Source organism: Staurois parvus, unplaced genomic scaffold (genome assembly GCF_062004578.1).
Source record: "Staurois parvus isolate SC_StPar_1 unplaced genomic scaffold, SC_StPar_1.0 ptg000025l, whole genome shotgun sequence".
Taxonomy (NCBI): domain Eukaryota; kingdom Metazoa; phylum Chordata; class Amphibia; order Anura; family Ranidae; genus Staurois; species Staurois parvus.
Window position 1 is genome coordinate 18,323,105 of NW_028317821.1, and position 17,136 is coordinate 18,340,240.

The following is a 17,136-nucleotide window of genomic DNA, read 5'->3' on the forward strand; positions in this document are numbered from 1 at the left end:
CTATTTCTATTACTACATCAAGTAAAATATGAAGTGAATGCTGAGATTTCGTCATATTACTCCACTTTTTAATCCTCATTCGACACTGTAGTGTAGGAGTCACACACATGAGCAGCATTCCAAGAATCCATAAAAGCATACATCTGCAGTTACTCATTGCTTTCAAGCTACCGTAATCCCAACTGAAAAGGCTTACTGACATTGTGTAGGTGGATATGAATGATTAACCATGTATCCTGCATTATTTTATTCATAGTTAATTCTGACAATTATGAACTAATTAAACGTTTTGTTTTGTTTTTTTTCAAACGCCAGCAAAAAATTTTTTTCTTTCATCTTGTGCATAGAAGGCAAAGGTTTACAGCCTCTGCCATGTTTTTATGGCTGTTTTCCAGTTGGGGGAATTCATCTCGTTTTTTGTTATGGGAACTACTTATGACCAAGGCAAGAAGTGAGGAGAATTTCTTTAAATTGTTTGTAAACCTCAGACATGAAATATGAACAAAGCATATCCCTCTCTAGTTTGTGTTTATCTCAATCCAGAGTACCAAGTGTAATTTCTGTCAGCTGCATTGTTCCTCTGCAATCAGTATGACTCAGTTCTGACAGATTTTCCTGACACCAAGAGAAAAATGGTGACAGGAGGGCACAGTCAGAGATTGACAGCCTGAGCTCTGTTCCTGTGTGAAGGGGGGTGTGTCTCTTCCCTCCAATCAACTCTCAGAGCTCTCCTTACTGATGTAACTTCAGCTCCCCACCCCCTCCTTTTCAGAGCTGAGAGATCCTGTGTAAATTCTGCACTTGGATGTAGGGGAAATAGCGCTATAGATAAACAGGTACAACTTATGTAAGAGGATTTGTTTCATCTCTATGTATCACCTGAGCCTAGTCACTTCACTGGGTATATGTAAGATTTTACAACCACTTTAATTGCAACAAAGACAAGAATTTAAAAGCTGACAGAGGATCTGACCTTCTGTTCTATGCAAAACCTAAAAGCAAAGTGCATAAGGTGATCTAGCTCAATTTAAAAGGAGCTTAAATACAGTAACTGGATTTGTTTGTAGTTTGTATTTGTAATGCTGTATGTACAAATCAGTCCTGCCATCCTTCAGTACATACAAAGATAAGGGTAGAGAGATTGTCTTTAGAATTACAAATGATCTGCTTGAACTTCGGGTGACCAAAAAAGGTGTTGTAGTAATGCACTAGACAATTTTTAGGATCTAAAAATTGTAGTATACCATATGGGAAAAGGTGAGAGGATCCTTTTCAGATGGCCAGCATCTTGAAGCCTTGATCGCAAGGGAATAATTAAATGTGCACCCATGTGTGTGCCGTGCTTTACCTGCACGGAATGCGCGGGTGTTCCATGCATCTGCATGCAGACAGTCCCATTTCAATTGGGATGCTGCGGCGGCGGCACAGACACAGCCACTGCCCCCAATTTGACAACCATGTGAGTGCATGTCCCCAATCACACCCTGTCTGGTTCAGGGGTACCCATCTGCACCCACATGGATGTCAAATTGGGGACAGTAGCTGTGTTCGTGCCGCTGAAGTGTCCCAAATGACATGAATGGGACTACCTGTGCATCCCAAGCAGGCAAAGCACAGCCCCCACATGGGTGTAAGCTTAGGTAGGCTCATATTAACGAGGCCTAAAAAGAACAAGTCATGAATGGACTCATGCAAGAATTTTCCAGTTTTATAGCTGTGCAGGCCAACACATGAAATGTATGTATATGGCTGCTTTAGGTTTACTTACTTTATAATTCACTGCATCCAGCTGAATCTAGAAATTACTTAAGCCCCCCACATTTTTTAGTTTAACATACCGGAGCACAATAAACATTCCCAGTACTGGATACAATTCTTATCCTAGGAGCAGAGCAGTGCCTTGCAATCCTAGGCTACAGGGTTGTGTGTTTCTTTTTGATGGACACAGAGTAGGGAGACACAACGTTAGTCCCTGTATGTAAGGGACAGGAAATGTGTGGCAGCAATCGTGACACCATTTTAAATTGAACACAAGCAGAAATTAAAAGATAAAGAAGCTCAGTAAGTGATTCAAAGAGAAGTATGGAAATGTAAAAAAAAAAAATCAAACATCCATACTCACCTAGGTGGATGCAGCATCGATTTGATGTTGCATATGTCCCCAGCCACTTGTAAGACCGAAAACTGGTTTTCAGTGAGCAAAGAGCCAGTGACTATCAGTAACTCATTGGAGCAACGGGCTGTGGAGTGGACGGAAGTGACTGGCCCAGGCTCTCGCTGAGAGGCTGAGCCAGCTGCCAATCTAGACATCTGGGTGTATCCGGACATTAATGTTGGATCAGCTCCATGATATCAGCTGACAGTGGAGATTAGCCTACTGGCGGCTGAAAACAGGTCACAGGAGTGGAGAACAAAATGCATAGGAGAGGCAGGGCTACAAGAGATTTGGCCCTACTTCTCCTAAAAATCAGCTGCTGAAAGTGTTTGAAAATCTGAGGGTTTAATATAACTTTAATGCAACTTCCTCCTTATTTTTTTAAAAAAAGACTGGTTCAACTAGCTGTTATTTGATGCAGAATGGATTTTTGACCAACTGTAATGTTGCATCTTGATGTTTTCATCAATAAACGATTATAGGTTTTATTTACAGGTAAACATTGCTCATGTTACTGAACTCAAGCAAGTTGTGCAAAAAACATACAGTAACACTTCACTTAGCAAATGCTATTCAGCTGAGCAAAAAAATTTTTTTTTTCCTAGATGCTAGAAACCATAGTAACATCTTCATAGGCTGATGGGTTATAACTAAAACCAAATGGTAATGAGTATTAATGTATTCCAGAAAAAGAATAGTGGGAGGCAGGGAGTGTAAACCCTGAGGAGGTATGAACTGGATGGTGCACAGTACAATGCCTGTCTGTGTCAGGGAGGCCTGCAAGGTATAGGAATGCCAATAGCTGGCTAGGTGGGTTTATGAAGTCCATTAAAAGATCCGGTAGGGAAAACAGCAAGATATGTCATGCACTGTGGTGACCCTGTCATCCATCTCAGGGGGAAAAGACTTGATGAATGCATTGCCTCAGGATGTATGAGTCACCAACCTTGAAGGTCATACAGGCTCAATATTGCTGCAGCTAGTTCTTTCAATTAATTTCACCATTTCCTCCCTATCAGTTCTAGTTTTTAGAGATTTTATTTTTTAATAATCTGTTCCACAAGGAGATAAACACATTTGACTACAGGGAGAAAGGCTTGCTTACACTATTCTTTAAAATGATACTATAGTGTGATTTTTAAGTACACATTTTGAGTAATTATAGTAAAAGTAGTTTTAGGTGTTGTATATTTTGACAACTGTGTAAAATGTAGTGTTAACTAGCATGCCTGTTGAATATTTGCTAAAAATGTATTAACCAGCCAAACAGAGTCTACTGCTTTCAGTCAGTCTGCACAGATTAGTAGACAAGTGCTGGAAGGAACAATCAACATGCTGCACTGCTAAGCAGGTAGCAGTCTTGAAAAAGTAATAAGCATTGCTGCTATTGTGTACATACAGCACATAACTACATATTATATGCAGATTTTGAAGACAATAACCCAGGGGTAGTCGCCAAACTTTTCAAACAAAGGGCCAGTTTGCTGTCCTTCAGACTTTGGGGGGGCAAATTGAGACCAGTGGGGGTAGAAAATGTCCTGGGCCAAGCATTGGTGAAAATAAACATGGCCTCAGGGTTGGTGGTCAGAAACAGGAGAAGTAGTGTCCCATCATTGGTATTAGTGGGATGAATAATACCCCATCACTGGTGTCAGGGCAAGAATTATGCCCCACTTTTGGTGTCTGGCCCCCCAAGGGCCAGATAAAGGCTAGCAAAGGGTCACATTCGGCCCTTGGACCGCAGTTTGGAGACCATTGCAATAACCCATAGGGGTAGATTTATTAAAACTGGTGCAGCTGTGCATGGTAGCCAATCAGCTTCTAACTTTAGCTTGTTCAAATACATTTTGACAATAAAACCTGGAAGTTGATTTCTATGCAGAGCTGCACCAGATTTTGCATTCTCCCGTTTTAGTAAATAACCCCCCAAAGAATCACTGGATAATTTAAATTAAGCGGATTACATTTAAATTCACATACAAAATTAGAGGTTCCGTTGAGCCCCAAACATAAGGGCAATATTGGAAGCTTAACACCAGGCAAATATTAAAGAAAAAAAACCCTAAGCAGCGAATGCATTTATATATTCACTAAAGCCTCATTCAATCTGAGCCGTACACCCATGCGAAGGGCTGTCTTCACACGCACAGGATGCACGGGTGTTCCATGCAGCTACAATCAGATAGCCTGTTCAAACTGATACCAGGCTGGACAGCTGCTTGAACCTGCATGGATCTCCAAGTGCATCCCCAACTGTACATTTGTGCGTGACCAATTCATGGATCAGAACTCAGTCTGCTTGGAATCCGATCTGCGCATCAGTTGTGCACAAATGTAGAGCTGAGGATGCACTTGGACATTAGTGCAGCCGTCCACCAGTCATTGATTTGAACAGGCTTACCTGCACGCAGATGGACAGAATACCTGTGTATTCCACGCAGGGGAAGATGGCCCATCAAACAGGTACTTTTGGTACTCCTGTGTGAATGAGGCCTTAAAATCCATCAAATGTAATTTTAGTGTAAATACCGAACTTTGCTAGATATTGACTTCTTGGAATTCCCTGTACAGCAGCACTCGAAGATCAAACAGACTAGGAGAGTGAAAGGAGGCAATCAACAAAATTCAAGCAGTGAAAACCTCTACCTTTTAAATAACTGAATTCTCTATTTATTAACGTGAACCATGTACTCTAAAATATTTTACAGTTAATCACTTGAGACCCCAGGCTTTTTTTCTACTCTTCTTAAATCTCCTTAAACTAGAACATATATTTACTATACCTTTAAACATTTTGTTTGGACTGGTACATTCAAATGAATGATTACTCTGGCAGAAAAGTCTGGCAACTGTAATACAGTGCAATAACTTGTGCTGCATATGGCAAGCCAGGCAAGTATTGCATACTTCTCTCCTGAGGCTGGAAAGAAAAAGTCAGTCATGTAACATCTCAGCCATTCTCGGAGTGCCTTTGTTTTTCATCGATGAATACAAGGCATTCTCTGATTGGCTGAGGTGGAGCTTGTGATGTCATTCACCCTCCTCCTCCTCTTCAATCTCAGCTGTGACCAAAAAACGCCTTTAAAAGGAGCCTGGATATGACTCACTAGTACATAAAAAAAAACTAAAGTCTGCTGAGTGAGCATGGGCTCTTGCCATAATGTGTACGTATGCAGAGCTTACTTGCATGTTATGTCACATGCCCCTACAAGAGCGCCCTCTTCCAGCACAGACTGACCCAGACTCTCAATTGCTGCACCACCACCATTGTTCTCTTCTCTTTAGGCCCCCCCCCCCCTCCCATCCTCTTCTGCTACTGGGTGGCTAACAATGATGTAACTCCTGCATATGCATATGGGAGCTACATTGTCCCCAGCACGTGGGTCTCTTCTCAACATTTGAAAAATGTTGGCATGAACCAGGAATGTACAATGCACTGCACAGATGCCAAATGGAGAGAAAATTGCTAGAAGGGAGACAGAATATATATACTTTGCATGTTTCTTCTGCTAAAACTACTCTACCTCCTAGCTATTTTTGATTTAACAGTTTATTTCCACTAGAAATTCTAGGTTGTTGCTATAGCCTGTTTGTCAATTAATACTACATTTCCAGAACTACTGCACTATAAAATGTACGTTTGTTAAATTAAGATATAGGAAGGTATAAGATACATTACACACCAATACCCATTTGTTTTTGCTCTGGAGCTTTGAAACCCCACCTGGGCAATATTGCCGTAGCTGATCTCCGTTCAGATCATGAGATATTCTAAATGTATGAAAGTCACTCTGTGGCAGGATACTGTATATTTATAGTGACCCTTGATTTTACTGTGATGTAATAAATGTAAGTTGCTTATGCACCCTTTGGGAAGCAAAAGATGATAGATCTCATAATCATTGACATGCCAGACTTAAGCTTTCTAGCCATGGCTATACAGAAGAAATAAACACAAGATGTGGGAGGGGTCTTGAGTGACCAGATCCTGCAGGGATATAATCCCTAAGAGATTCAATAATGGTGCAGATAGATCTTCAAAGAAAACATGTTAATATACATAGAGCAGAGAATACCAAAAGGCAAGTCAGCCTGGCTATGTATTGTATATATAATTTTACTGCTGGCCACGGACAGGCACATTTTCAGTTTATGTGCAAGTGATTCAGGCACATTTTACGATATGCTTGCAGGTGTAAATTGTGTACATTTTAAAATGAATGTTTCTGCGCAAAAATGTATAGTATCAGTCAAAGTACTCTGTAAAAGCTGTCATTTGAGAGCCAGAGACATAAAAAATGATGTGCAAAGGGCAGTCAGCCAAACTGCTGAAGCAATCTTTTCAAGTGTCTGACAGTAAGGTAGGTGAAATCTGAACTCTGTCTATATAGAAACACAGTAAAACATTTGGTATGGTCTGCAGGAATAAACAGAAGTCTTTACATAATGCTCAGAAAAGAGCACAATGGTTGGCACCCTTGCATCATGTTTCCGGGGTTTCCTGGGCTACATTCCCATGAGGGCTTGTATATTCAAATGGTGTCAGGGAGTGTTTATTTGCTTAAACCAACCACATTGACTAGTGAACTGGCTTCCATTGGCACAGAATGGGAAGGTTTGGTCCCTGCAACTTTAGTGCCTGACAAGTGTGCCATTTCATAGGTTCATTCATGTTGGGCTTGTGTTAAAGTTTGAGGCTAGAAGGCAATGGCTAAATGTTAGTGGTTATGGAGTACTTTCATTTGAAATGTGGCATTAAGCTTTTTGCTACAATAAAAGGACAATTGTACATTTTGCACAGGTTGTCCCTTAAAGTGGAATTCCAGGCTAGAACCAAGCATAAAACTGCTCCCAACCCCCCAACATCTATACTAACAATCCTGTAGAAAGAAGATGCATATACTTACCTATTCTCAGGACGCTCTGGTCCAGTCACATGATCTCCCCAGCGGGTAACCTTACAGAAGAGGAGAGAGTGCTGACAACAGATGGAATGCCTGGACAATTAAGTCACCCATAGGCTTACTATGTCTTCTCCCTGAAGTAGGCCACTGCGAGCCAATCATGTGACAGGACCGGAGTGCCCTTATAATAGGTAAGTATATGGCATCTTCCTTCCTCAGGATAGTTAGTATAGGTATTAGAAGGGGGGGTAAAAGCAGTTTCAAGCTTAGTTCATTCTAGCTTGGAATTCCACTTTAACCACTACCCTACAGGGCACTTATACCCCCTTCCTGCCCAGGCCAATTTCCAGCTTTCAGCACTGTTGCACTTTGAATGACAATTGCGCGGTCATGCAACACTGTACCCATATGAAATTTTTATCATTTTTTTGTGACAGATAGAGCTTTATTTTGGTGGTATTTAATCACCTCTGGGTTTTTATTTTTTCTTAAACAAACCAAAAACCACTGAAAAATTGGAAAAAAAAACCAAAATGTTTTTTCTTAGTTTTAGTTATAAAATTTTGTAAAGATGTGATCTTTCTCTTTCACTGATGTGCGCTAATGAGGCTGCAGTGATGGGCACTGATAGGCTGCACTGATGAACACTGATAGGTGGCACTGATGAGGAGGCACTTATGGGCATTGACAGGCATCATTGATGGGCACTGATAGGCGGCACTGACTGGCACTGTTAGGTGGCACTGATAGGCAGCACTGATAGGCGGCACTGATGCACAATGATAGGTGGCACCGACTGGCATTGATAGGTGGCAGTGACTGGCACTGATGGGTGACACTGAACGGCAGCTCAGATGGGCACTGATATGTGGCACTGAAATGTGGCACTGATGGACACTGACAGGTGGCGCTGCTGGGGCTACACAGATCATCAGGGCACACTGATGATCAGTGTTCTGATGATCTGTGTACATGTCCCCTCCAAGGAAGGCCGATTACCGGCTCTCCTCTCCTCACGAGCTGTTAGAGTGACAGCTCGTGGGGAGAGAAATGCCGATAACCGGCATTTCCCTGTTTACATGTGATCAGCTGTGATTGGACACAGCTGATCACATGACTGAGCCGACATCTTCGGCTCTTTCCGTGGATTGGTGATCCGCTGTGTCTGAGGGACACAGCGCACTGCCGATTTCCGTGCTGCGTGCTCCGGGAGCCGCGCATGCGTGGTTAGAATGGGAGGACGTCATATGACGTCCTCCCAGAACAAGAGAACCACCTTGCATCCGTCATATTACTATAGGGCAGGCGGGAGGCGGTTAAGGAATGCAGCCTTTCCCACGGATGAGTGCAGTCCATCTCGTCTGATACTCGCGTACATCCTCCATCTAGCAATCTTCACAGCCTTGCTGGTTCCTCTTCAGACTGCTCAGGCATTGTAGCCTTATTAAATGTTATTGAAAGCTGTACTCATGGTGACCTCCAGCTGTCCTTCAAAGTACGTTTCCCCTCATAGAATGTGGCACACATGCACAGACTGACAAGGAATTGGAGGGAACATTTTCAGAAGCAAGGCTGGGCAGAACCTAGCAGAGCCGAAAAGTAAGTATTGGACCACATGGGCATTTTGGTGCAATTATCCTTTTTTAGGCTCCACCCACCCTTTCCCCACAAATCTGAACTTACCTTAATATGACTGTCACAGACTCTTCAATGCGTAATTCAATCTAAATCCACCTCATGTGTTGATTGACAGGCTAATGAAAGTCTATAGAGAGCAAGTGCACAGGTGTGCTGGGAAAATTTCTGCTTCCAAGAGGCAAAGAACTGAAGAAACGAGACTGTAGTGGTGATATAATAAAGTAAATGGTGGTGATATAGTGGTGATATATAAGTACAGAATTATGCCAGGTGAGGTTGAGGTTGGTTGGATATTTTTGCTAGGAATCCTAGGGAAAAAGGATAACTGCACTTTGATTAAACGTACACATATCCTTTAAAATGATTGTGAACTTTTTTTTAAATAACAAACATGCTATTTAATCTTCCTCTTCTCGGGTCCTCTGTGTCGGTGCTCCTGGATCTTCCTCTTCTCAGTGTGCCACCATAGGAAGCCACTTCCTACTGTGGCACACCAGTGGGGGCAATCCTGAGCCACGCTTGACCATTGATACAGACAGCAGGGTTCAGTCCCATCCCCCCTCCCTCGTCACAGGATTTGAGTGGAGGAAAGAACTGCTTCTTTGGGGCACAGTGCTGGATCAAGATCACACTCAGGTAAGTAAGGTAAAAAGCCTTCTACTTTTTTAACCACTTTAAATTGTATGTATGACTAGGATTGGTGCAGCCTTTATAGTAAGGAATAACATGCTCACAAAGTATGTATACAATAAATTATTATTAATATACAGGATTTATATAGCGCCAACAGTTTGCTCAGCGCTTTACAATATAATGGGAGACAATACAGCAACGATACAGTTCAATACAAGAGGGATAGGAGGGCCCTGAATAAATAAAAAGCAAGCCAATATCAGGTCTTTTGTATCTGAAGCAGGGTCTGCTTGTATATAGTGAACCAGAACAAGATAGAAAAGTTAAACCAAATAAAACATCATCTACAAAGTAAAAACACCACTCCAGTACTTACCATTTTCAGGGTGAGTTTTCTTAAGAGAATCTATGAGGGTGCTTACAGCTTTTAAAACAAATATGATTTCCGTTACACGTTGCCTGAAATCCGAACATAAAATCACCATTATTCATTATGACTTATGCAAAGCATATTACAGTGCATGTACTGTGCAAAGGTTTTCCCTCAACAAGCATCTGACAGAAAAGAGGTATTTATAGCTGTGCACTTTATTTGGGCTAATGCAGTCTCAGGTCTACTTCAAATGTTAAGGTATGTATCTCTCTGGAATTCCAAACATTTATTTTGCAATGAATCATAAATTATTACCATTTACCATGAAATTATAAGGTGCTGTTTATACTTTCAAGGAATGTCATGTGCAAGTGTACAGATATTGGCTACATGAAGTTAGAGAGAATACTGTAACCTAAAGGTTGCTATGTACCAATACCTAAAATATTAAAAAACAAACACGACGAAGTACAAAATACTTCGGGCCCTGAGTAATAGATACCCTGCTAGCTTCTTGTACAAAAGGTAGAATTCCAAAACACTGTACAGTGCTACACAGTATATTCCTTTATTATTATTCTTCTGCACATATCTATGCAGACCAAGCTGTCCACAAATAGTTAAACGGGTTAGAACAAAGCAGTTGCAACAATATTTTTTGACACTTGTTACCAGTGCAATAAAAGTGACCTTTGTAAGGATTCAATGGTTACGGTTAAGCTGGCTACACACCACGCGAATTTCAGCTACTTCCTGATAAACTAGCTGTAATTTGCTTTATGGGTGGCCCTGTTGCCACCCTCTCATCTGGCACTCAATCAAAGGAGCTAGATGAAAAAATTTTGGACTGGTGTCGGCTGTCGGAATACAGGAGATGCAGTGGGAAATTTGTTCATCTGCACTGTGGATGGATGAAATCTGTCAGATTTTTTTTGTTCAGCCTGTAGGCTGTAACCCTGTTCATTTTACTGGATGGCTTGGTCTCTATGTAAAAGAGAAGACAAATATTAAGGGATTAATAATCAGAACACCACAGTTAAAGTGGAACTTTGTAAGAAAATTAAGTCCTGATAGATCACTTTATGCTGGCCCTTTTGCAGGTATAGCTATGTAAAACATTAAAAATAAGTGCCTGTATGGTTTAAAATCCAGGGATACACTGTCTCATTCTTCTTTGCACATGCTCAGTTGTTCTCTATTTTTTAGCACTGTGCGGAAAATCAGTCACTAGAGGTCAATCTGCTGAAAGCCTAAAGATTTACTGCTGCTCAGGGGCTGAGGGCTTCAGCAAAATGGCAGCCTTTAGCAAGAAGACAATGCTGGAGGCACTTTACAGGACACACTAATATTGGTAGCATAATTATTAATGTGGAATGTACAGTTAGGTCCATATACAGTTGCAAGAAAAAGTATGTGAACCCCTTGGGATTACGTGGAGTTTTGCATGAATTGGGCATAAATTGTGCTCTGAACATCATCTAAGTCACAACAATAGAAGAACACAGTCTGCTGAACATAATACTACACAAACATTAGATGCTGCCATGGTTTAATTGCACATAACATGTAAACATTCACAGTGCAGGGAGGAAAAAGTATGTGAAGCCCTAGCTTAATGACTTCTCCCAGAGCTAATTGGAGCCAGGAGTGAGCCAACCTTGACTCCAATCAGTGTGATGATATTGGATGTGTTGCTGACAGCTGCCCTGCCCTTAAAAAACACACACCTGTTTTGGGTTTACTGGTTTCAAGAAGCACTGTCTGATGTGAACCATGCCTCGCAGAAAAGAGCTCTCAGAAGACCTACGATCAAGAATTGTTGACTTGCATGAAGCTGGAAAGGGTTACAAAAGTATCTCCAAAAGCCTTGATGTTCATGTGTCCACGGTAAGACAGACTGTCTACAAATGGAGAAAGTTTAGCACTGTTGCTACTCTCCCTACGCGTGGTCATCCTATAGAAATGACTGCAAGAGCACAGCGCAGAATGCTGTGTGAGGTAAAAAAGGATCCCAGAGTGTCAGCTAAAGACCTACAGAAATCTCTGGCACATGCTAACATTTTTGTTGACACATCTACAATAAGGAAAACATTAAACAAGAATGGAGTACAATGGGAGGACACCACGGAGGAAGCCATTGCTGTCCAAAAAGAATATTGCAGCACGTTTGAAGTTTGCAAAAGAGCACCTGGATGTTCCACAGCACTACTGGTAAAATATACTGTGGACAGATGAAACCAAGATTGAGTTGTTTGGGAAGAACACACAACACTATGTGTGGAGAAAAAAAGGCACAGCAAACCAACATCAAAACCTCATCCCCACTGTAAAACATGGCGGAGGGAGCATCATGGTTTGGGGCTGCTTTGCTGCCTCAGGGCCTGGAAGGATTGTTGTCATTGATGGGAAAATGAATTCCAGAGTTTATCAAGACATTTTGCAGGAAAACGTACGACCATCTGTCCTCCAACTGAAGCTCCGCAGAGGATGGGTGATGCAACAGGACAATGACCCAAAGCATACAAGTAATTCAACAAAACAATGGCTGCAACAGCACAGAATACGCCTTCTGGAGTGGCCCAGTCAGAGTCCTGACCTCAACCCGATTGAAATGCTGTGGCATGACCTTAAGAGAGCAATTCACACCAGACATCCCAAGAATATTGCTACACTGAAACAGTTTTGTGAAGAGGAGTGGTCCAAAATTACTCCAGATCATTGTGCAGGTCTGATCTGCAACTACAGGAAACGTTTGGTTGAGGTTATTGCTGCCAAAGGAGGGTCAACCAGTTATTAAGTCCAAAGGTTCACATACTTTTTCCTCCCTGCACTGTGAATGTTTACATGTTATGTGCAATTAAACCATGGCAACATCTAATGTTTGTGTAGTATTATGTTCAGCAGACTGTGTTCTTCTATTGTTGTGACTTAGATGACGTTCAGAGCACATTTTATGCCCAATTCATGCAAAACTCCACGTAATCCCAAGGGGTTCACATACTTTTTCTTGCAACTGTATATTTGGACACAGTCACAATTTTAGTTTTTTTTTTTAGGCATTTACCAAAACATATTCAAGCTATAGTTATATAATGGATATGGGCTGAAAGTGCACACTCTCAGGTTTAATTTGAGGGTATATACATCCAAATTGGAGGAAGGGTTTAAGAATTACAGCTCTTAAGAGTAGCAACTCTTTTTTTCAAGGGACCAAAAGTAATTGGACAGTTGAAAATAATCATAAACAAAAATGTTCATTTTTATTATTTTGTTGAGAATCCTTTACTGACAATGACTGCTTGAAGTCTGGAACCCATGGACATTACCAAAGACTGGGTTTCCTCCTTTCTGATGCTTTGCCAGGCTCTAAATGCAGCTGTCTTCAGTTGTTCTTTGTTTGTGGGTCTTTCTGCCTTTAGTTTTGCCCTCAGCAAGTGAAATGCATGCTCAATTGGGTTGAGATCAGGTGACTGACTCGGCCATCGCAGAATATTCCACTTTTCCTTCAAAAGCTCCTGGGTTGCTTTTGCAGTGTGTTTTGGATCATTGTTCATCTGTACTGTGAAGCACCGTCCAATCAACTTTGCTGCATTGGGCTAAATCTGGGCTGACAGTATATCTCTACACACAATTCATTTGGCTGCTTCTGTCTTCTGTCACATCATCAATAAACACCAATGACCCAGTGCCACTGGAAGCCATGCATGTCCATGCCATCACACTTCCAAGCCTTCTGAACACTTTTTTCTTCCTGTCATTCTGGTACAGAACTGGTTTGGCTTTTTTAGATGTTTTTTGGCAAAGTCTAATTGGCTTTTCTATTCTTCAGGCTTATGAATGGTTTGCACCTTGTGGTGAACCTTCTGTATTTGCTCTTGTGAAGTCTTCTCTTGATTGCAGACTTTGACAATGATACGCCCACCTCCTGGAGAGTGTCCTTCACTTGTCTGGATGTTGTAAATGGGGTTTTCTTTACCATAGAGAGGATCCTGCGATCATCCACCACTGTTCTCTTCTGTGGACATCCATGCATTTTTATGCTGCTGAGCTCACCAGTATGTTCTTCTTTCCTCAGAATGTACCAAACTGTTGATTTGGCCACTCTTAATATTGCTTCTATCTCTCTGATGGATTTGTTTAGTTTTTGAAGCCTTATCCTGTTTCACTTACATGGACAGCTCCTTTGAACGCATGATGTAGGTTCACAGCAATAGATTCCAAATGTAAATACCACACTTAGAATCAACTCCAGACCTTTTACCTACTTAATTGATGAAGAAATAACAAAAAGGTGTAGCCCACACCTGGCTATGAAACAGCTTTTGAGTCAATTGTCCAATTACTTTTGGTCCCTTGAAAAAGGGGGGAGGGCTACTCTTAAGAACTGTAATTCCTAAACCCTTCCTCCAATTTGGATGTACATACCCTCAAATTAAACCTGAGAGCGTGCAATTTCAGCCCATATCCATTAGATAATTACAGCTTTCATATGTTTTGGTAAACACCTGAAAAAAACTAAAATTGTGCCTGAATCCAAATATATATGGACCTAGCTGTATGTTTCTTGCTACAGAACAATATTTTTCATCAAATTGTTATGGGTATTTTAATTACGACCCATGATACTTTGTTTGTTATTTTAACAGGACAAGCTTTAGGGGTCTACCACCATATATAGTGAATACTATCATTCCATGGACAGTCCACATATACTGTAGTTAACAAAAGACAAAATTTTTTAGGCTCAGCTGAAGTAAAAAAATGTTTGCAGAAGTTTTAGAATAAACACTTGCATAAGTGTTTAAGACTATTATGGCTCATAATTCTATATGTGATACTGAACAGCTAGAAGAACATATGGCTTAACACCAGCCTAGTATGGTAAGTTGTTGGCATAACAAGCTGAAATAGCCATGAGCCCACAATCCCAGCCTGTACTGTCATTATCTAGAGATGAATCTGTAAATTAAAGCATGCTTATACTGAATGCTATGATGTTTCAACCGGCAGCTAGAATGAGCTTATCCTCCACTATATGTATCCTTGTTTCCTGTGTGATGTTCTGCTATGGTGACCTTTGTCAAGTGTACTTAAAGCCTGTATTTACCAGTTAAAAAGCTGGCTATCATAAATATGACCACAAGAAAAACAGAGCACACACAACCTACTTAAGCTGCATCTGACACATCAGTGTGCCTGTGTGCAAGAGGTCCAGAAGTACGACCTTAGATGGACCTTTAATATAGCAATAAAATAGCCAAAATGTATCCCTTTTTATGATAATAGTCCTCCAACTCTCCAGTGCCTAGTCACGTAACCAATACTATGCTCATTAGGACTATGCAAGTGCAGATACCTCTAGCCAATAAAGGGATACAAAATTACTCTTATTACAATAAAAAGAAACATTTTGGGGCTATTTCAGTACCAGTTCTCTTGGATAAACGTATGGAAGCTGCTAGTTCTAAAATGAAGCTGGAAGCCCCAGGGCTCTCATACCTATGCTTGCTTCACTTAGTGACCTAGAACAAGCATGCAGATGAGGCAATCTACCAAATTGACTACATGCATGTTCTAGACACAGTTATATAAAGTAAAAACAATCTTTTTGATATATGTATCATACTTGAAATGTACTAGTACTACAATAGCACCAGAAGCACCATTTTAGCTATTTGAATCATGAGCAATTCCTTCCAACAGTGGAACACATGCAGGAACTGCTCCTCTACAGGAAGGTTGTGATGTGTCAACCATGGAAGTGAGCTGGTTTATATCAAAGGGCTCTAAATCTGATTCACATTTCTAATTCTAACATCTTGAAAGATCCAAGGGACTGAATACCACCCAGGAGAATGCAAATGCCATTTTCTATGGTATCACTCTTCAGTGGGGGAACTAATTAGCAATGTAGAAATGGAGTTGCTGTCAATATGTACTCTGTATGACTTTCACATGTCTTTCTTATGTTAATTACTGAGGGCCACATGGATCAAAGTGTCTGAAAGTAAAACTTTCTGTAATCTATAGTAACCAGTCATTTTTCATTGCTGGTTTAAAGAAAAAACTGGAGAGGCTGACTGTTTGCTATGGCAGCAGAGACAGGACACATCCTAGAATGTGCATTAAGAGGTCTAATTTTATTTTGTATGAAAGTTAATTGATATGTTCTGAACTGTGCACCAAGTTAAATGATAAGTTCACCTTTGGGAACATGTTACATGTTCCGCCCGTGTTTATTTATTTAAGGTGAACTTATTTTTTTAGTTTTCTTTTATATAGAATAACAAACCACTTCTGCAGAATGGAAGTTCTTCTGTAAACATTACAATGTGTACAGTCCTAGCTGGAGGACTCTTGACTGTGGAATTTAGGGCAGTAACTGAAAAGGTCTCCCCACACAACAGGTTTAATATCCTACTACGATTATTATTAAGCTCTGCAGGGGATCTGTTTTCTTTGCTTCTTGAGCCCTTCAACTGGAAAGTTTATACATAGCGGCTGATTTGCCTGCGGACCTAGAAACCTTTACAGCATAGCATATTAAAAGAAAATCCACCACACACATATTTCACCCTGATGAAAATATAACACACATCAGTAATGTTTTCCAAAATGTGAAATCTCGCTCCCTGCATTCTTACATTTATTATTATTTTTCAGGAAGGGCACAAAAAAGAAGCTGAGTTGTACAATCAGAAGAACACACCTGTTGCGTAATGTTCGTTCAGAGAACAATGTGGTACATGTTAGGAATACATGTTAAACTCTATGCATACCTTGGCAGAGGGCATTTCCCGCTCAGTCTTTCGTCATCTATGTAGCGGTGGAGAATATCTTGAGATCTCTTCAGCAGAACAGAAAGTGCCATTCTAGAGATGTATCCTTCCTGTGGGGTTGTCACTTTATTGCTGAATGAGAACTGAAGCAGGGTCTCAAAGCACACTTTTGAAAATTCTTCTCGCATCCTAATGTCTATTTCTGCCTCTGCAAAACAGACTCTAGGGGGTTAGTGACAAGCAAAAAAAATATGTGCCTTACAATTAGAAACAAAAACCAATTACTTTCATGCAAAGAATAGGAAGTACTACAGTAATTATAATGCAACCAATGTGCAGCGAGATGTACAGTGGATATGAAAAGTCTACACACCCCTGTTAAAATGTCAGGTTTGTGTGATGTAAAAAAATTATGTCAGAACTTTTTCCACCTTTAATGTGACCTATAAACTGTACAACCCAATTGAACAAAAAAATGAAATCTTTGGGGGGGGAGTAAACATAAAAAAACTAAAATAATGTGGTTGCATAAGTGTGCACACCCTCTTATAACTGGGGATGTAGCTGTGTTCAGAATTAGGCAATCAAACATACGACAGGGGGAGGGGCCGGAACATGGTGCTGTGAGGAATAGGCGCTCCAGACGCCTGCCAC

The 17,136-nt window shown here is 40.8% G+C and overlaps 1 protein-coding gene across 2 annotated transcripts in view; it reads right to left on the minus strand.

The window, feature by feature from the left end:
* Positions 1–17,136, minus strand: part of MON2 (MON2 regulator of endosome-to-Golgi trafficking) — a 167,628-nt gene that overhangs the window by 12,045 nt on the left and 138,447 nt on the right. For both annotated transcript variants that reach the window (XM_089652121.1, XM_089652111.1), the window contains 2 exons: positions 16,483–16,690; positions 9,707–9,789 (listed from right to left, as the gene is read on the minus strand). In XM_089652121.1, the coding sequence (XP_089508247.1) occupies positions 9,707–9,789; positions 16,483–16,690 (291 nt within the window). The remainder of the gene's footprint in view (positions 1–9,706; positions 9,790–16,482; positions 16,691–17,136) is intronic.